The 21,189-nt window shown below is 38.6% G+C and overlaps 2 protein-coding genes, 1 long non-coding RNA gene and 1 pseudogene across 4 annotated transcripts in view; 2 read left to right on the top strand and 2 right to left on the bottom strand.

The window, feature by feature from the left end:
* Positions 1-1,087: 1,087 nt before the first annotated feature.
* SIKE1 (suppressor of IKBKE 1) lies at positions 1,088-8,155 on the bottom strand. The gene is made up of 5 exons (XM_027058280.2): positions 7,997-8,155; positions 7,654-7,759; positions 6,643-6,785; positions 4,885-4,998; positions 1,088-3,044 (listed from the first exon to the last, which is right to left on the bottom strand). The coding sequence occupies exons 1-5, from the start codon at positions 8,153-8,155 to the stop codon at positions 2,943-2,945; spliced, it is 624 nt and encodes a 207-aa protein (XP_026914081.1). The 3' UTR covers positions 1,088-2,942.
* Positions 8,110-21,189, top strand: part of LOC106969593 (bile acid receptor-like) — a 49,734-nt gene continuing 36,654 nt past the window's right edge. The window contains exon 1 of the mRNA XM_053214641.1: positions 8,110-8,240. The gene's annotated coding sequence lies outside the window, so the exon portion shown is untranslated. The remainder of the gene's footprint in view (positions 8,241-21,189) is intronic.
* Positions 8,971-12,324, top strand: LOC106969648 (microtubule-associated proteins 1A/1B light chain 3B-like; annotated as a pseudogene).
* The window catches only part of LOC113599176 (uncharacterized), a 50,186-nt gene continuing 38,763 nt past the window's right edge, over positions 9,767-21,189 (bottom strand). The window contains exon 8 of one of the 2 annotated variants that reach the window (XR_008295169.1): positions 9,767-10,123. This is a non-coding gene — a long non-coding RNA (uncharacterized LOC113599176). Of the gene's footprint in view, positions 10,124-19,928; positions 20,380-21,189 lie in introns of those variants that run through there. The other variant, XR_008295170.1, reaches the window with a different exon arrangement.

Below are 21,189 nucleotides of genomic sequence, written 5' to 3' on the forward strand. Positions count from 1 at the left end.
TTGCACTATTAGTAAAAATAGATTTTGCCAATCAAGAACCACTTGAACTCTGACCCGTATTTGGCATTTAAAGGCATCCTACCTTAGTGGTTAAGAGTATGTTTAAGGGTCTCTCTAGGTTGGAATCTTGGTTCCAGTTTAGACAGATAGCATAACCTCCTTGTGCCTGAGTGTATGTAAAATGAGGTATAGTTGAAATGGAGATTATAGAATAACTAGAAAGCACCAAGCTTTCTCCTCCCCATAGAGCCTTCTCTGCATCCTATACATTCTCATATTGGATTTATCACTGCCCTGTAATTATATGTATACTTGTCTCCTCTACCAAATTTTTCTTCAAAAACAGTGTCAACGCCTTTCCCTCACCTTTTTTCTATTCGTAACTCCAAATGAAGTGCCTGGTACATAGCAGATTAGACATTCTCAAACTAGTATCCGTATAAGTTATCTGGGATGATTATAAAATACAAATTCCTGGATCCCATTCCTAAGTTTCTATTTCATTAGTCAGCAAACAATTTTGGGGAACACGGAATGGACTTCAATGTTTGAATCAAATTATGTGAAAATTATCAATATAAGTCAAGGTAAAAGGTATTAAGGTAAGATCAGTAATATTTAAGCATTTTTCAAGGTACTTCTCAGTTTTTGTAATTTGATTTGTAATCATATAATTTTGGATTTCTAAATCATGAGGAAATCTCTAAAACTATTTTATTTATTCATTTATTTGTTCATTTAGTTAGTTGAGAGAGAGAGAGAGCCAGCACATGAGCCGGGTAGAGAGGGCAGAAGGAGAGAGAAGAGAGAATCTCAGGCAGGGTCAAGCTCAGCATGGAGCCCGATGTGGGGCTCGATCCAACAAACCTGGGATCATGACCTGAGCTGGAATCATGCTCAACCGACTGAGCCATGGAAGTACCCTTCTAAAATCATTTTAGATGCAACTATTTGTAGACTTATACATTTGACTACATTATGCTAATTATAAAATATTTATGAAAAGCCCTGTCTACTTGACATGTTGCTATTATGTGAAAAATAGACCTTTGTATTTCCTGATAATTAGACTCACTGCGGAATAAAATTAACTGTTATTCTCAAAATGAAGTTTTTATTAGAAACATTCATATTAACACTAGCCAGAATTACATTATGTAGGGTGCTGAGAGCTCTTTAGACTCAGACTTCAAGCTTTTGATTTGCCAGGGTGAAAAGTTAACATAGACATTTATCCTGATATCTAAGATGTAAAGTACTTTATAAACACCTTTAAAGGAACATAAGGCAGATAAAGAGACACCATGTCATATTTTAATGGGCCATTTGATGGCCCTGTATAGTCCACTGCCTCCTGAGTGGAACTGTGGGACACACAGTGGCACTTAGGGTATATACTTCAAGCCAAATGGCTGGACTAAAGGTTTACTTACTCTTGGAAAACAAGATAAAAATGCCTACACTGGGGGTGGTAGTATTTTTCAAATTCTGTATAGGACTTTGAATAGAAATTTGACAAATTCTAAAATACCTGATTATTAAAGACCACCACTATAGGCAAAGTAATTTCAGTATTACTGGGATCAGATGCTTTTAGGATATCTTAGTGAAGTTTTATTGTTTTAATTGGAATTAATTCTTTATGGCAGTATGAAAGTTTACATCACACAAAGCACAAACAAAAAACTCTTTTTAATACTGGGTCTCTCCTATGCAGTATGGTGCTTAGTACTACTGGAAAATGTGGACAGGTTTAGGATTTGTTATTTCAATTATTTTTAGGCAAACCTAATCTGACAGTATAACATGAAGTAATTTGTAAATATCACGTGACTAAACTGAGATGGGAGAATGAGTTGATGAGTGAGCCTAGTTGACCACTCAGCATTTGAATCTCAACACTGCTTTGTTGTCTGCACAACACGATGAATGTAATAACTCTCATTAGGTGATAAACTTTTGCTTCCTTGTGAAAAGTGGATCTAAAAAGAAAGCCAACTGCCAGTACTAATAATGAAAGACATCCAAGTAAGTGATGGTACTCAACTATAAAAAGAATTTCTATGTATAGTAAACAGAATGTTGTACATTAAAAACCATGATGTGAATAAACCTATTGTATGCTCTTCAACTGGGTGAATCACCCAAGTTGAAGATTTCCTATGAGGACAATATTGAAAAACTGACTATTAATATCAAATAGAATAAATAAAAGCTACCTTTAGGATTTAACTAAGAGTACATGTGTATATGCACATACACGGGACAAATTTCTCAGGATTCTTTGAACAATACAATGACTTTACTATCACTAGAAAAAAGGTGGACTTATTTTCAAGTATGTTTCTTGGGGACTAGCAGTAGGTTCTCTCAAATTAAGAGTAAAGACACCAGGTCATAAAGTGCCAACTCTTAGCACCAGAGAGACTTAAAACTTCATAGGAGGTGAATGACGTTACAAATCAGAGAATCTACTAATCTAGTTCTATGGAACTGTATTACTTTTCTCAACTGGAAAAAAAATCTAGGTGTATGCCAAGTAGATTTAAAAAGCTAATCTCTTTTAAAAATTTTTAGAATTGTAATTTACAATCCTATATAAAATAAAATTGCTGGCTTATAATAAAAGGCTCTAAGTTTCAGAGATATGAACAAACAAAAAGGAACTGGTAACACAGTTTATATAAATCAAGGTCCCAGAACTGAAAATTAAAAGTAGTCTCTCAGAGAAAGGAATGGTGAAACTCAGTGTGTATTTTCACGAACACACCCAAAAACTGTTTTGTGGACAGCCAATCTGATTTCGAATTTCTGAACTGCCACCTGATACCTTTAATCAACACTAAATCAAGTCTGAGGCAAGACATTACATGGACAGTACTCAAATAGAAAGATAATAACTTCCTTCCTTGACAATCTCCAGCTGTCATTCAGAAGTGGAGTTATTTGATGGCTTGGGAAGCAGTGTCCATTGAGTTTTCCTTCCTGACCTGAAGAGATTCACTGCTGATGGACAATAATTCTCGAAGTTCCTTATTTTCAAGCTGGAAAAAAAAAGGTATGTTTATTTCAGTATTTTGATTGTCAAACTGTATCAGAATACATTGTTTTGGGCCAGGAACAGAAAGCATATTAATTTTAAACATTTGAAAGAAACAAAATAACTGAGAATTTCCTAAAATACTAATTATTAATCATTTAATATACATTTACTGAGTAATTTATATAAACCACATGTTAGGATTACAAGGAAAAAAAACCAAAGTCTCTCTCCACCTGAGGTATTCGGTGCTTGTTGTACTTTTTGTGGTTCCCACTAGTTTTACTACTGTTTCTTCTACCTTTTAAATTCCTAATAATATTTTTACTGTGCTCAGTCTTTTCTCCTGAATGTGCTACAGTTTTGGAGGAAGGAAGAAAAGGAGAAGAAACTACTCATGGGTCCACAGCCAGGTACCAGTGGGTGTCCTACATATATCATCTCACAACAACATGTAGGGCAGGTACCATTCCCTACATCCATGTTCTCTAGAAGACGAGGACACTGTGGCTCACCAAAGTCCAAAAACTTGTCCAAACGCAGACAACGTGGATGTGATACTGCTAGGGTTTCAATCTGATGTTGGTGTCCTTTCCACTTAAAATACTGAGTAAAATTTGTTCCACATTTCCTTAGGGCTATTTCCATAGTTGAGGTACATCAGGGATAGTATAGACAAGGTTGTTCTACTGTTTTAACTAACTCCTAATTCCTACTTGGGACCTTGTCTCTCCCTTTGATTTCCAGCTAGGGCAGCTTGCACTCTGTAGCCTCATTCTCTCTGTAGGAAATTCTAGGAAACCATAGCATTTTTAGGCTTCATCAAGAGTCTGCGTCCATGGTCATTAAATCGTCTAACATATAAAGTGCTTCCCTTAGTACTGTGCATCTCTCCTAGCATGTACAAACCATTTCGTATCATATAAGTACTAGTCTTATTCCTTTCAGTAGACTCTGTGCAGGGATCCTCTCTTTCTCTCTGATATTTCTCAAAGGGGCCATGACAGCATCTTGTAATAAGCAACATTCAAATGATTTACTGTTATGTGTTTTCTTAATGATTTTATGGGATTCTAATACCTCCAGGTCTTTTTTTTTTCCCTTGGTAAATTATTGCTATTATAATAAAAACATTACATGAAAAGAGCCTTTAAAAAATCAAAACTGTAAGGCTTATAAAATAAATAGCATGCCCTTGGCTTTGTTCCCCAAGGGCAACAACTTTTAAAACTTTTATCTTTTCTTTTGGTACTTACTTCCATAGTTAATAAATGAATAATTAATAGTAATTATTATGCCTGTACTGCTATATATATATTTTTAATGTTTATTTTTGAAAGAGAGAGTGTGAGTGGGAGAGGGGCAGAGAGGGAGACACAGAATCTGAAGCAGGCTCCAGGCTCTGAGCTGTGAGCACAGAGCCTAATGTGGGGCTCGAACTCATGAACCGTGAGGTCATGACCTGAGCCGAAGTTGGATGCTTAACCAACTGAGCCACCCAGGTGCCCCTGTACTGCTATTTCTTGATGATCAATTTAAGACATTATCTGACTTCCTTTTATAGCAGAGGAGGGATTTTAGCTCACATGTAATCTCTCTCTTCTACTCTCTCTACCCTCTCAATATGATAATATCTCAATTTCTAGCCAATACATAGTTGGCATTTTCATTGTTTGCTGCTGATTGTATTTACTTTCTTGGAAAGGATGTAGAACAGGAGTTTTAATTTTAAATCATGAACACACAGAAAACATCAATACACTGCCTAGGATAGCAATGGCATACCTTCTGGACTCTAAGAAAATTCCCTGAATATTGTGACCCTATAATAGCAACAATCTTACCTCTAATTGGGCTAGTTTTTCCTGAATCTTACAAAATTGGTCATCATCCACCTGAACTGCTTTCCTCATCACTTCTCCCATTTCACAGATTCTGTCAATCTGACTCTCAATTTCCTGTAAAGATTAAGATTAAGAAAAGACAAAGGTGAAAAGTTATCTTTTCTATAGATGTTCACGAGAACATATGCATTATGAGTTAAAAAATTCCTTTAATCTATGCTATAGAAGTTACACAGGAGTTTCATCACAACCTGAGTCTGAAGAGGCAAAGACATAATCAAGTTATCTTGTGGTATTCACAAATAAATAATTTGTTTTCAAAAGATTGATTCTAGTCTAACCAACCACTGGCCATTGAACAACATCTCTAAGTGGCTGTTTAACTTAAATTTGAGTATATTTATTGGCAGGAAGCTCACCGCATTCCAAGGTACCTTATTCTATAATTGGACATATCTCTTCGCAAGTTTTTCATGTGAGTTAAACTGTTTTTTTTTTTTTTTTTCTTTTTTAAATGTTTATTTTTGAGAGAGAGTGAGTGAGGTGAAGAGAGAGAGGGGGGCAAGATCCAAAGTGGGCTCTGCGCTGTCAGCACAGAGCCTGACGCAGGGCTTGAACCCATGAACCGTGACATCATGACTTGAGCTGAAGTCCAATGCTAAACCAACTGAGCCACCCAGGCGCCCCAAACTAAACTGTCTCTTTTAAGGTTCAAGTTTTTTCCTCCAGATAACAGAAAATCGTTTATTTTTCTCTTCTAGATGAGAGCTATTCACATATTTAAAATATTCCTGCTCCCTAAGACTTTTGTTAAGTCAGTAAAATGCTTTCAAAGGAATATAAGATGCAACTTATCTTTCATAAATTCCCTGGAGCAAATAGGTGCCCATCTTTTAATACCGTTTTAAATGATACAGTACATGTGAATGTACAATGACAACTATGAAGCACTCTACAAACATAAGCACAATTACTAGGTCTCCCAAATTAAATCATAAGCAACCAAACTATAGAAACTACGCCATGTATTTTTTTAAAACCATACTTCTGACAACATAGTATGATGCTATGTAGTTCAGTTTAATAAAGGTTTACTGACTGCCTGCTATGTGCCAGGTACTATGTTAGGGATAAAAGAAGAATTCATGCTCCTTACAATCAAGAAGCTTATAGTTTAGTGAAAGTACAATAATAACCAACTAAATATTGGGGCGCCGGGGTGGCTCAGTGGGTTGAGCGTCCAACTTCGGCTCAGGTCATGATCTCGTGATTTGTGAGTTTGAGCCCCGCATTGGGCTCTGTGCTGACAGCTTGGAGCCTGGAGCCTGGAGCCTGCTTTGGATTCTGTCTGTCTCTCTCTCTCTCTCTCAGCCCCTCCCCTGCTCACTCTGTGTGTCTGTCTCTCAAAAAAGAAATAAAACATTTAAAAAAATTTAATAAGCAACCAAATATTTACTGAGCACCTTCAGCACTACCTGGCATTATGTTTGGTCAAGGAACTAAGCATCCATTAATCTTGAAAAGAGATCTTGGTGAGGAAGGGAAGAACCTTAATCCCACTCAGAGAAAAGCACCTGAACAGTCCCTTACCCCCCTTCTTTCTATTCATATCCTTACAAAGGTATAGGGAAATCAAAGCAAATATGATAAACATGAAAGGAAAACAAGCTTACTTTTCTTCAAAAACAAGCAAACAATTTAAAACAATTCAAGATTTCAATCCTGTTCATTTAGAACTTATTCATCAAAATTTCTTACTGCAGAGTGAGACTGGTGAGCTTTCAGGACTGGTTCAGCATCCACGGCCTTTTTAGCAACCATTAATTGTAACATCTGTTTCCGGTACTTGCTCATGATGAGTTCCAAAGCATCCTGGTGTTCCTCCAAGGAAACCCATAGCTCTATAAGAAAATAAATAAATAAAACCACTTGGCAGTGATGTCTGAGAGAGAGAGCTCTCAAAGCCAAAGCTCTTAAAGTTGGAATTTTATGACAGTCCATGAGATATTGTGAATGCAAAGTTATAACTCAGTGTTTAAGTCCACAAAACTCAACAGTTAAGGTCTATCTGAAAAATAACTTTCTAGGCAGAGGCAGCATAGTCTGGTAGAAACAACATGGGATGTAGAACCAGAAGACATGGGTTTCAGTTCAATTCTGTGAGTTACTAGCTTACTACTACTCCTATGCAAATCATTTAACCTCTCTGAGCCTATTAACTGCATTGTAATATTAAATACTGGCTTATCTACCTCAAAATGAAGATATGAGAATATAATGTAATGATATATGTGAAAGCTCTCTGTAAACTGACATACAAATAACTTCATACTATCATTGATAATTTACTCATTAAACCTGAGAATATATACCCTGAGGATAAAATTCATTTCTTCCACCTTGCACAAGAACATTTAAAAAACTTCTTCAATCTTAGTGTTTATGTCAATTAATAAAAAAAAATTTAAGCTCTTGAGGATATTAACTCTTTTCTTATGCAAATATCCATATGGGGATACACAAATAAGCCATGCAATAATTCAACTCTACTAAGCACCCCCTTTGGTAAGCAGCCTATAAATGCAAAATCAGTCAGATGACCTTAAAAAGGGTAACGTAAACTTTATTGTTACTGGGCCAGCAAGGGATAACGCTTTTTCAAAGTACTAATCCGGAGATATATATAAGATGTGAAGTTAGTTTGGCAAGAACTTTTGAAACATTATTGGATATTAGAAAATAATAACTACAGAAAAAGACCTGACTAACCTCTGTTTTCCTGCTGCAAGTCTCTAATCTGTGTGTTCTCTTGGGACAGCAGAATGTGAGGTTTGAATTTGGACATGTCCTTTATATCGGGTGCATCTTCTTGATACTGGACAAACAGAGACAGACTAAGCGCGCCGTTAACAGGAAAACAGCCGCGGATGCAACCGAAGAAGTTGGGGTCGGGGCTCCAGGGCAGCATTCTCAGCCCCGACCCCGCAGAAAGGTCTCACCGCCACCCTCTGAGAGCAGGCATAAATTTAAAGCCGGGTTCCCACCGTCCTATGCCCTCCACCCCTCCCGGTGCACAGAACCCGCGGGCACGGCCCCCTACCCTCTGCCCGACCTGGTCCGGAAGCGCCGTCCCCGCCTCCCTCATAGCGGCCACCCGCCGGTGCAGCGCGGCGGACTGATCCACTAGCGACTCTGCGGCCGCGTCGTGCTCCCGCAGCCGCTCCAGCAGCGTCTTGGCGTCTGTCAGGATCTTCTCGATGGTGCAGCTCATAGCGGCCCAGGACCACGGCCCCCCGCCCTGCTCACCTATACGAACCTTCCCTGAACCTGTCTCAGCGTTACAGACGTCACTTCCGGTATGTTTAAAAGGCGCCTAGGCAGCCGCCGTATGCGCCTGCGCAGTGGCGGCCCAGTCCGCCGGTGACCCAGTTTACCAGCAGCCTCGCCGTGCGGCCCCGCCTTGCGCGGAGCCCCAGGCCTGGCCTGGCCCCGCCTGGCCCCGCCTCTGGCTTCTGGCTCTGATGGCCAGGTAGTCAAGCTGGCTTCTGGTCCGTGTCTTTTTTCCCAGTGGGTTCTGACTGATGTGGATTGCTGTTCAGTCATCTTTTTTTTTTTTTTAATTGTGCTTGGTTTCTTTTTAAAATTAATTCTTAAAAATTGTGGTAAAATACACATAAAATGTAGCATATTAAGCATGTTCATGTTTATTTATTTTGGGAGATAGCTAGAGCAAGTCGGAGAGGAGCAGAGAGAGGGAGGGAGGGAGGGAGAGAGAGAGAGAATCCCAAGCAGGCTCCACGCTGTCAGCACAGTGCCGGATACTGGGCTCCATCCCACCAACGGTGAGATCGTGACCTGAGCCAATATAAAGAGTTGGACGCTTAACCCAGTGAACCTTTTTTAAATGTATACTCTAGTACTTTTTAAGTGCATTGCCTTCCTTATGCAACCATCACCACCATCCATTTCCAGAACTCTTCATCTTGCAAAATGGAAACAATATGTCCATTAAATACTAACTCCCTATTCTGCAGTCCTCTCAGCCCTTGGTAACCACTAATCTACTTTCTGTCTGTATGAACCTCAAGTACAGTAAGTGGAATTATACAAATCATATCTGTTGTTTTGTTACTAGCTTATTTCACTTAATGTGTCCTCAGGGTTTATCTATGCATTTCAGAATTTACTTCCTTTTTAGGGCTAAATGATAGTTCATCAAATGTATGTGCCATATTTTGCCTATCCATTCATCCACTGAGGGATACTTCCACCTTTTGGCCACTGTGAAGAGATGTTTGCTTATCTGTTTGAATCCCAGCTTTCAATTCTTTTAGGTATTTACTAGAAGTGGAATTCCTGGTTCATATAATAATAATTCTGCTTTAGATTTTTTGAGGAAAGATCATACTGTTTTTCACAGTGGCTGTACCATTTTACATTTTTAACAACATTGCATAAGGATTCCAATTTCCCCACATTCTTGCCCACACTTGGTGCTTTCTTTCTTTCTTTCTTTCTTTTTTTTTTTTTTTTTGATAGCCATCTTCATGGGTATGAGATGCAGTCATTGTTATTTTCTGCTTGCTTATTTTTCCTTTCTAATTCAATTAACAAATAATAAATTTAACCAGAATGGCACTGACTTCCATACTATTTGTTATATTGGTTTATAAGAGTTTACCATATCAAGCTTGCATGCCAATCTTTGTTCTTTTTCATTCATTACTTTAATAAATATTTTTGGTGAGACTACTTTGGTTCAGGCACTGTTTAGTGTCTGAGAATGCTTCAGAAAATGACACAAGGTCTCTGCCCTTAGGGAGTTTATATTCTAATGGGAGAAAGAGTTCATACTCTTATGAATAATTGAAGTTCATGACAGCATAAGGAGGCTGGTAAAACAGGCAAGTGCCTCAGAGAAGTAGTGACAGGTTAGAGAAGCAGCGGGGAAAGAACTATGCTTTTTACTTTTGTATTTCAACACATGGCACAATGGAGACATTCAATGATTGTCAAGAGGGTGATGGGGAACAAGTTAAACAAAGATAACAAATCAGGACCACTGACCGACAGAATAAAGAATAATGTAGAGCCACAGATACAAAGAGGTTTCATTCATTCATTAAAACAAAACAAAATACCCTCCCTAAGTGATCTCTTTCACTTATTTACCTTTGACTTCTATTCAGGGATGATGGTTCTCAAATTCATCTCTGTAGCCCCAATCTTTTCCATGAACCTAGAATATATTTGTATTCGCAGAGGGAGAAGATCAAAATCCGATCTCATTATTGATGTTTATATACCTGCTCTTCCCCGTTTCAGTAAAGAGCATATTCATATATCCATTTGCCCAAAAGAGCATCCTGAAAGTTGTCCTTTATCCTTCCTATTTATTCTTTACACTTAATTAGTTATCAAAGCAATCTATCTCCTTTATACCATTAGGACATATTTCCTTCTTTTTATTCTCACTGCTACTGGTAGTTGGGCCATCATCCTTTCTCACCCAGATGCAGCAACAGTCTCCCAACTGGTCTTGTCCCTACCTCAAGTCTTCTTCTTCTCTAATAGCTCTCCCTTAAGGACACCACAAGCCATGCTGCCCTTTCCATGGTGGCAATTATTCTTCTATGCCCCACCCATGTTAGGGCTGAAAACTAGACTGTCATTGTAATTCCCCAATGACACTGCCAAACCATTACTTGTACTTGGTTGTGTAATTACAACCTCTACTTTATTTGAAGTTTACATCATGCAGCTGAAGAATCTTCTGTCCCTCCTCATTGTTGTCAGTTACTGACTACTTTGGATAGTCCCCTTTATTCGTAGGAATAAGGAATTGGCTTACAGTCTTTTTGATTACTTCATTGGTTTGCTCTCATCTTGGGTGACATTCATGTCTATGTGGACAATTTATATAATGTCTTCCTTGGCCTTTTCATTTCAAGAGACATTGAATTTATTTTGGGCATCCATGACCACACCCTTGATCATTCACTAAGAATTTTTCCTCATCGGGAATTTAAACTTTCAGGGGCACCTGGGTGGTTCAGTGGGTTGAATATCTGACATTGGCTTAGGTCATGACCTTACAGTTCCTGAGTTCAAACCCCGCATGGGGCTTCTCGCTGCTGTTGGTGCATAGCCTGCTTTGGATACTCTGTCGCCCTCACTCTCTGCCCTTCGCCCACTTGTGCTCTTTCTCTCTCTTAAAAATAAACATTTAAAAAAAGGATTTTAAACTTTCATACTAATCATTTGACTGCAACCTTTATTTTAATCTGTCTAGTTCTTGCAGCCTTTTCTCCCACTACTGTCTCTTTGACCTCATCCAGCTCTTTCATTTCTGAATATGTCATAATCTCTCTACCTATCAGATTATTTTGTTATGCTCTAATTTTCTTTCCCTGAATAGACAAGGAGCTTATGATAGCCAATGTGAACCACAGTCTCTCTAGTACCCTTAATTTCTGTGCATATAATTAATAATAATCAATAATATATTTTAATTATTATATATACTAAGCCATATTATTATATAATATGTTACATGTTATGTGTAATTATCATACATTAATTATTAACTATATATGTGTATTTTATATATATTTTTTCTTTTAAGTAGGCTTCATGCCCAACGTGGAGCCCAAGATGGGGCTTAAACACAGGGCTCAGATCAGGACCTGAGCTGAGATTGAGATTTGGATGCTTAAGCGACTGAGCCACCCAGGTGCCTCTGTGAACTTTTTTAAAAAGCCAAATGCAAACAGTAAACTCCAACCCTTGACCAATACTATGATTCTAGTAGTGGTTAAAACAGGATACAGGGTTTTTGTTGCCATTTTTGCTTTTATTTTTATGAACAAGTGTTGAGCATGTTTATAGCCTTCATATGGGAAGGATCCAATGGAGGAAGAGTTAAAAGAGAGGAGGGGGACGTATGAAGGAGGAAGAACCAGAAGAAAAGGGACATAGTAACTTTTTAATAAATTTTTTCAGGAGTTACTATCTCCACAGTCAGAGCCACTGCTGCTGCCATCCTATCTCAATCTCCTATGCCAAGATCTTGGAGAAGACCTTCAAGTGGCTCTGCACCTTGCAACAAAGAATAAAAGATGCCAAATTTACCCAAGAGCAGTATCCTACCCAAATCCCAGTGATAATAGAACCAAGAAAGGGTGAGAAGCAGTTTCCTATCCTGGATAAAACTGAGTTCTTCGCACCTGATCACATCAAAATGAGTGAACTCATCAAAATAATTAGCAGGCTCTTACAATTCAATGCTAATCAAGTCTTCTTCCTGGTTGTGAATGGACACAGCATGGTGAGTGGATCCATTCCAATTTATGAGGTGTATGAAAGTGAGAAGCATGAAAATGGTTTCTGGTATATGGTATATGCCTCTAGGAGACATTTGGAATGAAATTGTTGGTCTAAGATTAGAAAACTGGGTCTATTGGGGCGCCTGGGTGGCTCAGTCGGTTAAGCGTCCGACTTCAGCCAGGTCACGATCTCGCGGTCCGGGAGTTCGAGCCCCGTGTCAGGCTCTGGGCTGATGGCTCGGAGCCTGGAGCCTGTTTCCGATTCTGTGTCTCCCTCTCTCTCTGCCCCTCCCCCGTTCATGCTCTGTCTCTCTCTGTCCCAAAAAATAAATAAACGTTGAAAAAAAAAATTAAAAAAAAAAAAAAAAGAAAACTGGGTCTATTTTATTTTGCTCCTTTGTCCTCCATATGGTAAGTTTTGAGCTCTCATACCTATTTTTTTTTCATGTTGTTGCTAACTAATGGCTTTCTAGGACTTGGTCTTGAAAAACCACAGACATTCATAATTATGGTAAAAGAAATCTCAATAAGATAAGGAAAAATGTTTAGTCTTCTAGAAAGTCAGAAAAGCAGATACTCATTTTGTATCGTAAAACTTCTTATAAATGTTAATTCTAATTAAGAGACACCCTGACTTCAGAGATTGTTGCTATGGTCTGTGAAAATAACCTTTAACATCTAAGAAGTCTGTAATTCTGATTTGCTGTTTTACTTAATAATATGTCCAAGCCCTAACTCCCTGTACCGGTGACTGTGACCTTCCTTGGAAAGAGATCTTTCCCCAAATGATATGTCTCCCCAAAAGATATGTCCAAGCCTTAACTTCCTATACCTGTGAATATGACCTTACTTGGAAAGAGATCTTTGCATTTGTAATTAAAAAAAGGATCTCAAAATGAGATCATCCTGGATTAGGATGAACCCTAAATCCAATGACAGTCGACCTTAGAAGTGGCAGAAAAGGGGGTACCTGGCTGGCTTAGTCAGTAAAGCATGCGACTCTTGATGTCAGGGTTGTGGGTTTGAGTGTTGGGTGTAGAGATTACCTAAAAGATAAAATCTTAAAAAAAAAAAAAAAAGAGTGACAGAAAAGAAGAAGACACACAGAGTCAAAAAGAGGAGAAGGTCATGTGACGGAAGTAGAAATTGGAATGGTGTGTTTATAAGCCAAGGAATGCCAAGGTTTGCCTACAGCCACCGAAGTTAGGGAAAAGGCATGGAATAGATTTCCTCAGAGCCTCCAAAGGGTATCAACCCTGCTGACACCTTGACTTCAGACTTCTGGCTTCCACACATCTGAGAGAATAAACTTATGTTGTATTAAGCCACCCGGGGGTAATTTATTATGATAGCCCTACGAAACTGATACACATATATAGTTGTTTTGTGTGCGTGTGTGTGTGTGTGTGTGTGTGTGCGTGTGTGTGTGTGTTTTAACAGAATCAGAAGAACATCATTGGTGATCACTGGCGATGTTCTTCTGATTCCGTTTAAAAAAACCCACAAAAAACAAAACAACTATATGTGTGTATCGGTTTTGTAGGGCTATCATAATAAATTACCACTGGGTGGCTTAACAACATAAGTTTATTCTCTCACATGTGTGGAAGCCAGAAGTCTGAAGTCAAGGTGTCAGCAGGGTTGATACCCTTTGGAGGCTCTGAGGAAATCTATCCCATGCCTTTCCATAAATTCACCCTTCTTCTCCTTCATGTATGGAGATTAAAAACAAAGAAACAAAAACTGTGATGGGTATATTTCTTAAGTAAACAAAAAGCCTATTCTTATTTAAATTAACGAGGGAATCCAAGAAACAGGCATTTGGGGTATTATCACAATGTTGGGAGAACAGCAAGATGGGTGGTCCTAGTTATGAAACCCAAACTACCTCTTGTTGGATTAGACTCTGCTGAATCTGCTTCCCTGGCAGAGTGGGAAGACAGGTGAATGCAGCCCCAAAGTCCTATTAACAATGGTGGAGTCATCGCAGACCAAAGGGTGGCTGACTATGCTTTTAATTGTTTATTTTTAAAAAACACTTCTGTGTATAATCCAGTGTTTATCATCTAATGTGCTCCAAATCTTTCACAAGTGTGCTGACCAATTCTGATCAATTTGTAAAACTATATGCAATAGGGTCACAAATTTACTTTTATTACAGATATGTGCACAAACTGTAGCTTATTTTCTGTAATCTGCAATTTCTTGTGAACCCCCATGCCCACCTTATTAGGTAAAATAGGGCACAAACCCCAACCCTAGCTTTTAGTTGAGTCTGATAAACTTAGTCTAATTAAGTAATTTAACAGTTTCTTCAGCTAAATCAGATTCTTATGTGTGATTGTTTTTCAGATTTCATCCCCCTTTCCCCACTTCGACCCATGATGGAGTATGGGTATTTGGAGGTGTTGGGCAAAGAGTGTCCCCTGCAAACCCCAGGCTTTGGAGGTGTGATTGGTCTGTGGTTGGTCTGGTTCCATCCCTCAGAAAGCTTGGTCTTTCCTCTCTAGACTCGGGACCTAGTAGTCCTCCCTGACCCATATGCAGCAGTGGGGAGGGGTTTATACATCTAATACCTCCTTAAGGCCATACCTCTCAATAGGTTCCTGGCTGAGGCAGTATTTGGAATCCTTAGTTATAGGACCACCTGGGTACCTCCTGATGTTGCAGTGAATTCCTCTGGTAAGTTTCCTAGCCAGTTTCTCAGCTACTTCTCTCATTTCCTTAGAGGCCAGTGGGAACATCTGGGTGTCTTCCATGTTGTGATCACCATTTCTCTTTCTCTTTTTTAATATTTTGAGAGAGAGAGAGAGAGAGAGCGCAGTGGAGGGGCAGAGAGAGAGGGAGACACAGAATCTGAAGCAGGCTCCAGGTTCTGAGCTGTCAGCACAGAGCCCCATGTGGGGCTTGAACCCACGGACCGTGAAATCATGACCTGAGCCTAAGTCAGATGCTTAACCGACTGAGCCACCCAGGTGCCCCACCATTTCTCTTCTTTATGTCAGCAATGGTTGTTGTGGGGCCAGCAAGGAGTCCTCCTCTTTAACTAACGAGATACAGATTATCAAACTCTTTGTTTAAAAGAAATCTACCTAAGTCAGGGATGGGGGTGGACAGGTTAAATGGGCGATAGGTATTAAAGAGGGCACTTGTGATAAGCACTGCGTGTTGTATGTAAGTGATGAATCACAAAATTCTACACCTGCAAGTAATATTGCACTGTATGTTAACTAACTGGAATTTAAATTAAAACTTGAAAAAAAAAAAGAAAACTTGCATTTAGAAGGTTAGATTCTGGAATTTTAACTAATTAATTTTAATTTAATTTAAATTAGTATTATATGAGAGAGCAGACCCGATGAGGTCAAATTTTACTAGAAGAAATAATAATGGGTATGGAATGGAATGCTTTATATCTGCATAGAATTTCAAATGGGAAGCAGGACAAAACATTCTTCTATTTTGGACTTTAACCTGGGACTTCACAGAAGAAAGGTCAGGACCTGTATGTGTCTGTGTCTTCCCACAATCTTCTGATTTTTCCCAGAGTCCACCCTGACAGAAAGGGCAAGATTTTTTTTTCTACTTCCTCTCAGGCCTGGACACTCCCAAAGTATCCCCTCCCTCCTTTTTGGAACTGTAAAGTGAAAGGAAAGAGAGGCCAGTTGATTAATAAGAAAGCAAATGAGGTATTATTTCTAAATGCAATATATGTTATGAAGTTATGGAGTTATTTGTGAGCAGAAACACTGAATTAGGTGACATATGAATCGCTGTATAATATAGAGTATCAACCTGGGTTAAGAGGCAAAGTTGGCTCCAAAGCCTACTGAATGTTCCGTAAAACATGAATGAGATTGTAAATAGTTCACTCTGTAACATGGGCCCACCTAAATGGGTAGGCACTGTGTTCTGATTCAAAAGATTTATCACCCTTACCCTCATCCTTGACTGATCAGTGTGTCCCTAAATTATGGAAACATATAACCAACAGTGACAGATCCCCTTCCATCGTATGGAGAGCCACATCACAGAAGATTCTTGGAATTTGAAGATTTAGCATTCGTGACCTTTGAGTATTCTCAAAAGATCGTGACAGTCCATGAAGTATGGTGATTTTTCTACTACAAGCTAGTGTGTAGGGTCTCTGCTTAGCTAGTGAGTTGGTTGCTTAAACCAACTCTGCACTGGCACCATTTTATTGTTGCGTATGTGGTTTTGTATTCATTTTGTGGGGAAAATTATATGCTGCAGTCATCTTTTCAAATTTGCAGTATCATAAAAGTCTCAGGCTTTTTCACTCAGGAATGTTAAGAGTCTACTCTATAAGAAACTGTTATGCCTTTGTAAGGAAGACTGTGTTGGTTGAGGCAAAGCTGTGAAGTGGTAAGAAGATAGTCAAGTTGTCTTCAAAACTACTTTGAAGGAAATGGGAATCCTGAGATGATGAAGTCTGACCACCTTGGTTTGCATCAACTCAGAGAAAAATGAAAATGCTTAGCCTATGCCAGATAAAATGGGCAATTTTATCAAAGTTTTGCCTTTCACATCATGCATACAGCCAGAACTGGGGAACGTAGGTTTGTTTATAAGCTTTGACAAAAAGCCGTGCAGGTTCCCTGAGAACTCTTGAAAACTCTGCAGCTTTCAGCCCTAGCTGAAAAATATATTAGACTGTTTTTGTTTCCCCCTTGAATTTTGAAAGAAATGGTTCTAATCAAAAGGCCCGTATTCTAGATTCCTGATTGATGTAGTCATCTCCACTGTTTTAAAGAGTTATCTCCAGAGATTTACTAACAACTTACCTGCAGCCCTCAGACTTATTATGACTCTGGTAATCATGTCAGATTCCTTTGTGTATGTCCACATGTCCATTGCCAATCACCTTAGGACCAATTTGCCAAACAGATTATATCAACAGAATTCTGGAAGACAAATTCCACTACCATATCTACTCTAGATAACACTGCTGGTCCTTCTACCTCACCACTGCAGAACTGCAAACAATACTTTAATATACTTTTTACTAAAGCCCACAATTCCAGTACTCTCCCACAATTTCCCACACTGTTGAACCACAACCCTCCAGCACATCTACATTATACAAAGCAGAGTGCTTCAGTATGCACAACAGAGAGTGGCCTACAGGAGAGGCAGTCTTGTGGAAGTCCCTGTCTAATTCTTTTGCTATGCTTGTACAATCTGTTCCTATCAAAATCTGGAAGACGACTTTTTGGGTCCATTCAAAGCCACAGAGATAACCAACTCCATTGAATTCTACCTCTCATTATGCTATTCTGTGATATTTTTTCCTATTACCATTCTGTACTGTGTCTCAGGAGGCCTACATCCTGCCCTCCTTCTCCTGACATGGGAAGCCAAAGTTTACAGAAGAGAATACTGGTTTTATAGAACCATAAACATCTCTGATACCTGGTCTAATGGAAGGGATTAGATCCAGAAGGGCTGTCATTGGAACCAAACTCCTACTTCAACAAGAATAATAGCAATACTGATGTTTAATAAGTGCTTACTATGTGCCAGTCACTGTTCTAAGGACTTTATATTAATTACTTAATCCTCATGATTATCCTATGTGTTAGATTTTTTTTTCTTTTTTTCTTTCTTTATTTTTTTTTTTAAGGCTAGTTGAGTGAAGCAGTGGGAGTGGAGAAGGAACAAAGAAATCTGTAACTGGCTATGATCAATTAATTATAAATACCACTGCACTCGGACCAGCCCCATGTATTAGATACTTTTATTTCCTACTTCATGCATGAAAGAGCTTTAGTATTATCTGTCAAGCTCAGACTTTTATGATAAGTCAGGTTTTGGTTATACAATCCCATAATTCCTTACTAAAAATCTTGGGTCCCATGTATTCTGAGATTCAGAAAATTTAAGATTTTACGGAGGCACTGAGATCTATAATATTGATATTATAGAACACCCTTGGCAGGGTCTGGGGAAGTACTCAAAATTAAACATTTCTGCAGCAAATAAATGCATATTGATTTAACATGGGTATTAAAGATTATATATAACCTCACTCAGCAATAACCCAAGTCATGTTTTTTGTTTTACTTTTTAATACTAGCTTTATTGAGATATCATGTATGATGAATTTCACCCTTTAAAAGCATACAATTTAGTGGTTTTTAGTAGATTTTAGAAGTTGTGTATTGATCAACACTAATTCTAGGACATTCATTACCTGAAATTTCTTTCATAACCAGTAGCAGTCACTTCCCATTTCCCTCTCACCCTAGTCCTTGGCAACCTCTAATCAATTTTCTGTCTCTAATGATTTGCCTATTCTGAGTATTTCAGATTAAACAGAATCATAGAATATATATCTTTTGTGTCTGACTTCTTTCACTTAGCATAGTGTTTTCAAGGTTTGTCTATATTGTGGTGTGTAGGAGAACCTCATTCCTTTTTATGACTGAGTAATGTTCCATACAATGGAACAATATATCACATTTTATTTACCTCTTTATCTGTTGATGGATATTTGGATTGCTTTTTGGCTATTATGAATAATGCTACTATGAACATCTGTGTACAAGTTTTTGTGGGAACATATGCTTTTGATTTTTATGGTTAAATACCCTGGAGTGGAATTGCTTGGTCATAAGGTAACTCTACATTTAGCTTTTTGAGGGACTGCCAAACTATTTTCCAAAGCAGCCACACATCATTTTACATTGTCAGTTCCTTCTCATCTTTGCCAACACTTGTTATCCTTCCTTTTGTTGTTGTTGTTAGAGCCATACTAGTGGGGCGAAATGGTATCTCACTGTGTTTTTGATTTGCACTTCCCTCATGGCTAACGATGTTGCGTATCTTTTCATATGCTTAATGGCCCTTGATATATCTCCTTTGGAGAAGTGTCTATACAAACACATTGATCATGTCTAAGTTGGATTTTTTGTCTTTTTGCTGAGTCATAAGAATTCTTTTTATATTCTGGATTTAAGTCCCTAATCAAATATATGATTTGCAAATATTTTCCTCTATTTTGTGCTTGCCTTTTTACTTTCTTTATGGTAGTTTTTGAAGTACAAATGTTTTTTAATTTTGATGGAATGTAAATTACCTGTTTTTAATTTGTTTTTTTTTTTATGTTGTAGCTGTAATAGCTAAGAAACTACTGCACATTGCAAGGTCATGAAAATTTACTTTTGTTTCATGTAAGAGTTTTATATTTTCAAGTTCTTACATGTAGGTCTCTTATCCATTTTGAGTTAATATTTGTATATAGTGGGAGGTAGCCAGCTTTGCTGCCAAATGAGTTATGAAAACAAGCTTTCAAATTTCAGAGATTTTTGGATTTTGTAAGAATATTTAAGGGATTATAGGCCCTTATGATCCTGCCCCCTGACCATAGGTGGTCGAAGTAGGCATGGACAAGTCACATGAACTGGAAAGAATGTCATTTTAAGGACAGTAGCCAGTCTCTATATTGTATGATGGAGCTTGGAGTTGTTCTGTAAGCATTTTGGTGACCTCTTTCAGTGTTGGAGATGTTGAATAATGAGTGATACTACTTACTGTATGGGGATGATCCTGACCCGGTGAAACAAAACAAATTAATATGCTTAATTTCGAGATGATTACAGTTTGGCTTAACAGTGTGGATTATGTGCATCTTTTACACATAATTGCATCTTTTACAGAACAGGCTGCCTACAGTTAATTGTTTTCTTTATCATTCCAGAATTAGGTTGCTTTATGACAGAATATAATCATTACTTTTATTTGGGAGTGTGTATGTCTTTGTTACGAATGTTTGTTTGTAAGAAATTGGGAGAGCAGACCACAAGAGGAACATGAAGATCTGAAATCTTTTCAGTGTAACCTGGAGGAAAGTATGGGAAAAGGAGCTGGACTGGATCTGACACGGTGGCAGCTGGGTGAGACAGTCAGTGAGCCACATGTGATCCCTGTTAAGGCTGAGTAAGTCAGACTTTGGAAACTCTACACTATTGTGGCTTCCTGCGGCCAGGGTCCATATCATATTTTGTGTGGTGGGAAATAGGAGATCTTTCCTGAATACCACACTTGTTCCCACCGTCGGTCATCCTTGAGAAGGAGATGAGGCTCCTAAGTAGAGAAGGCCAGACTTTTACTCTGGCTGGGTCTGGGAAAGAGCAGGAAAGCCCATGGCCTGGGAAGGAAAGGATAAAAAGCGTTGAAAGGACCCCGAACTTTGGGAGGAGAACTGTCATTCTATACCACTGTGGCCAACTGAAGGTCACTGGTAGGGAACCCTCTGTGGTAAAGTATTGCCAGTAGATACAAGGGCAATGATGACTAAAATTTTGTTTTAAATAATCATCTTTTCCTGTGTTGTAGTTTCTTTTATCTTTTTTTTTAATTAATTTTTTAATATTTATTTATCTTTGAAAGCCAGAGACACAGAGTGTGAGCAGGGGAGAGGCAGAGAGAGAGAGAGAGGGAGACACAGAATCGGAAGCAGGCTCCAGGCTCTGAGCTGTCAGCACAGAACCTGGGAACCATGAGATCATGACCCGAATTGAAGTCGGATGCTTAACCAGCTGAGCCACCCACGCGCCCCTGTGTTAGAACCTTTTAGAGGGCAGAGATTTGTGGGAAGTCCTAGATTTTTAAGTCTTGACAGAGTAGGTGTGAAGGTGGGAAGTGAGAAGCTTTCCCTGGTGCCACACCTTTAAGTCAGCCTGGCAAATGTGAAAATGTTAGCCATAGTCAGGCTAGTACTGTTTGTGGCTATGTATTGAACTTCATTTCCTCTCCAGTCTGTTTCCATCTGACCCCAATTCTTGGCTTCACCTCTTATTTACAGTTCTGCTCCTGCTCATTAGACTGGCATCAGTATTTGGTATTCCCTGTTGGACTTTTGGCCTTTCCTCAAGGATGTGTCTGACAGCCACTTTAGTATTTCAAGTCTCAAAATCAAGCTTTGTTTGGGGGTGATGAAAATGCTCTAAAATTAGAT

Source organism: Acinonyx jubatus, chromosome C1, assembly GCF_027475565.1.
Source record: "Acinonyx jubatus isolate Ajub_Pintada_27869175 chromosome C1, VMU_Ajub_asm_v1.0, whole genome shotgun sequence".
Taxonomy (NCBI): domain Eukaryota; kingdom Metazoa; phylum Chordata; class Mammalia; order Carnivora; family Felidae; genus Acinonyx; species Acinonyx jubatus.

Bases quoted from the DNA above. Each gene is read 5' to 3' on its own strand.
- SIKE1 (XM_027058280.2), bottom strand. From the start codon at position 8,155: ATGAGCTGCACCATCGAGAAGATCCTGACAGACGCCAAGACGCTGCTG. The intron at 7,760-7,996 runs GTCGGGCAGAGG...CTGTTTGTCCAG, and splicing joins GGACGGCGCTTCCGGACCAG to TATCAAGAAGATGCACCCGA. The intron at 4,999-6,642 runs GTAAGAAATTTT...TAATCTTTACAG, and splicing joins CTCACCAGTCTCACTCTGCA to GAAATTGAGAGTCAGATTGA.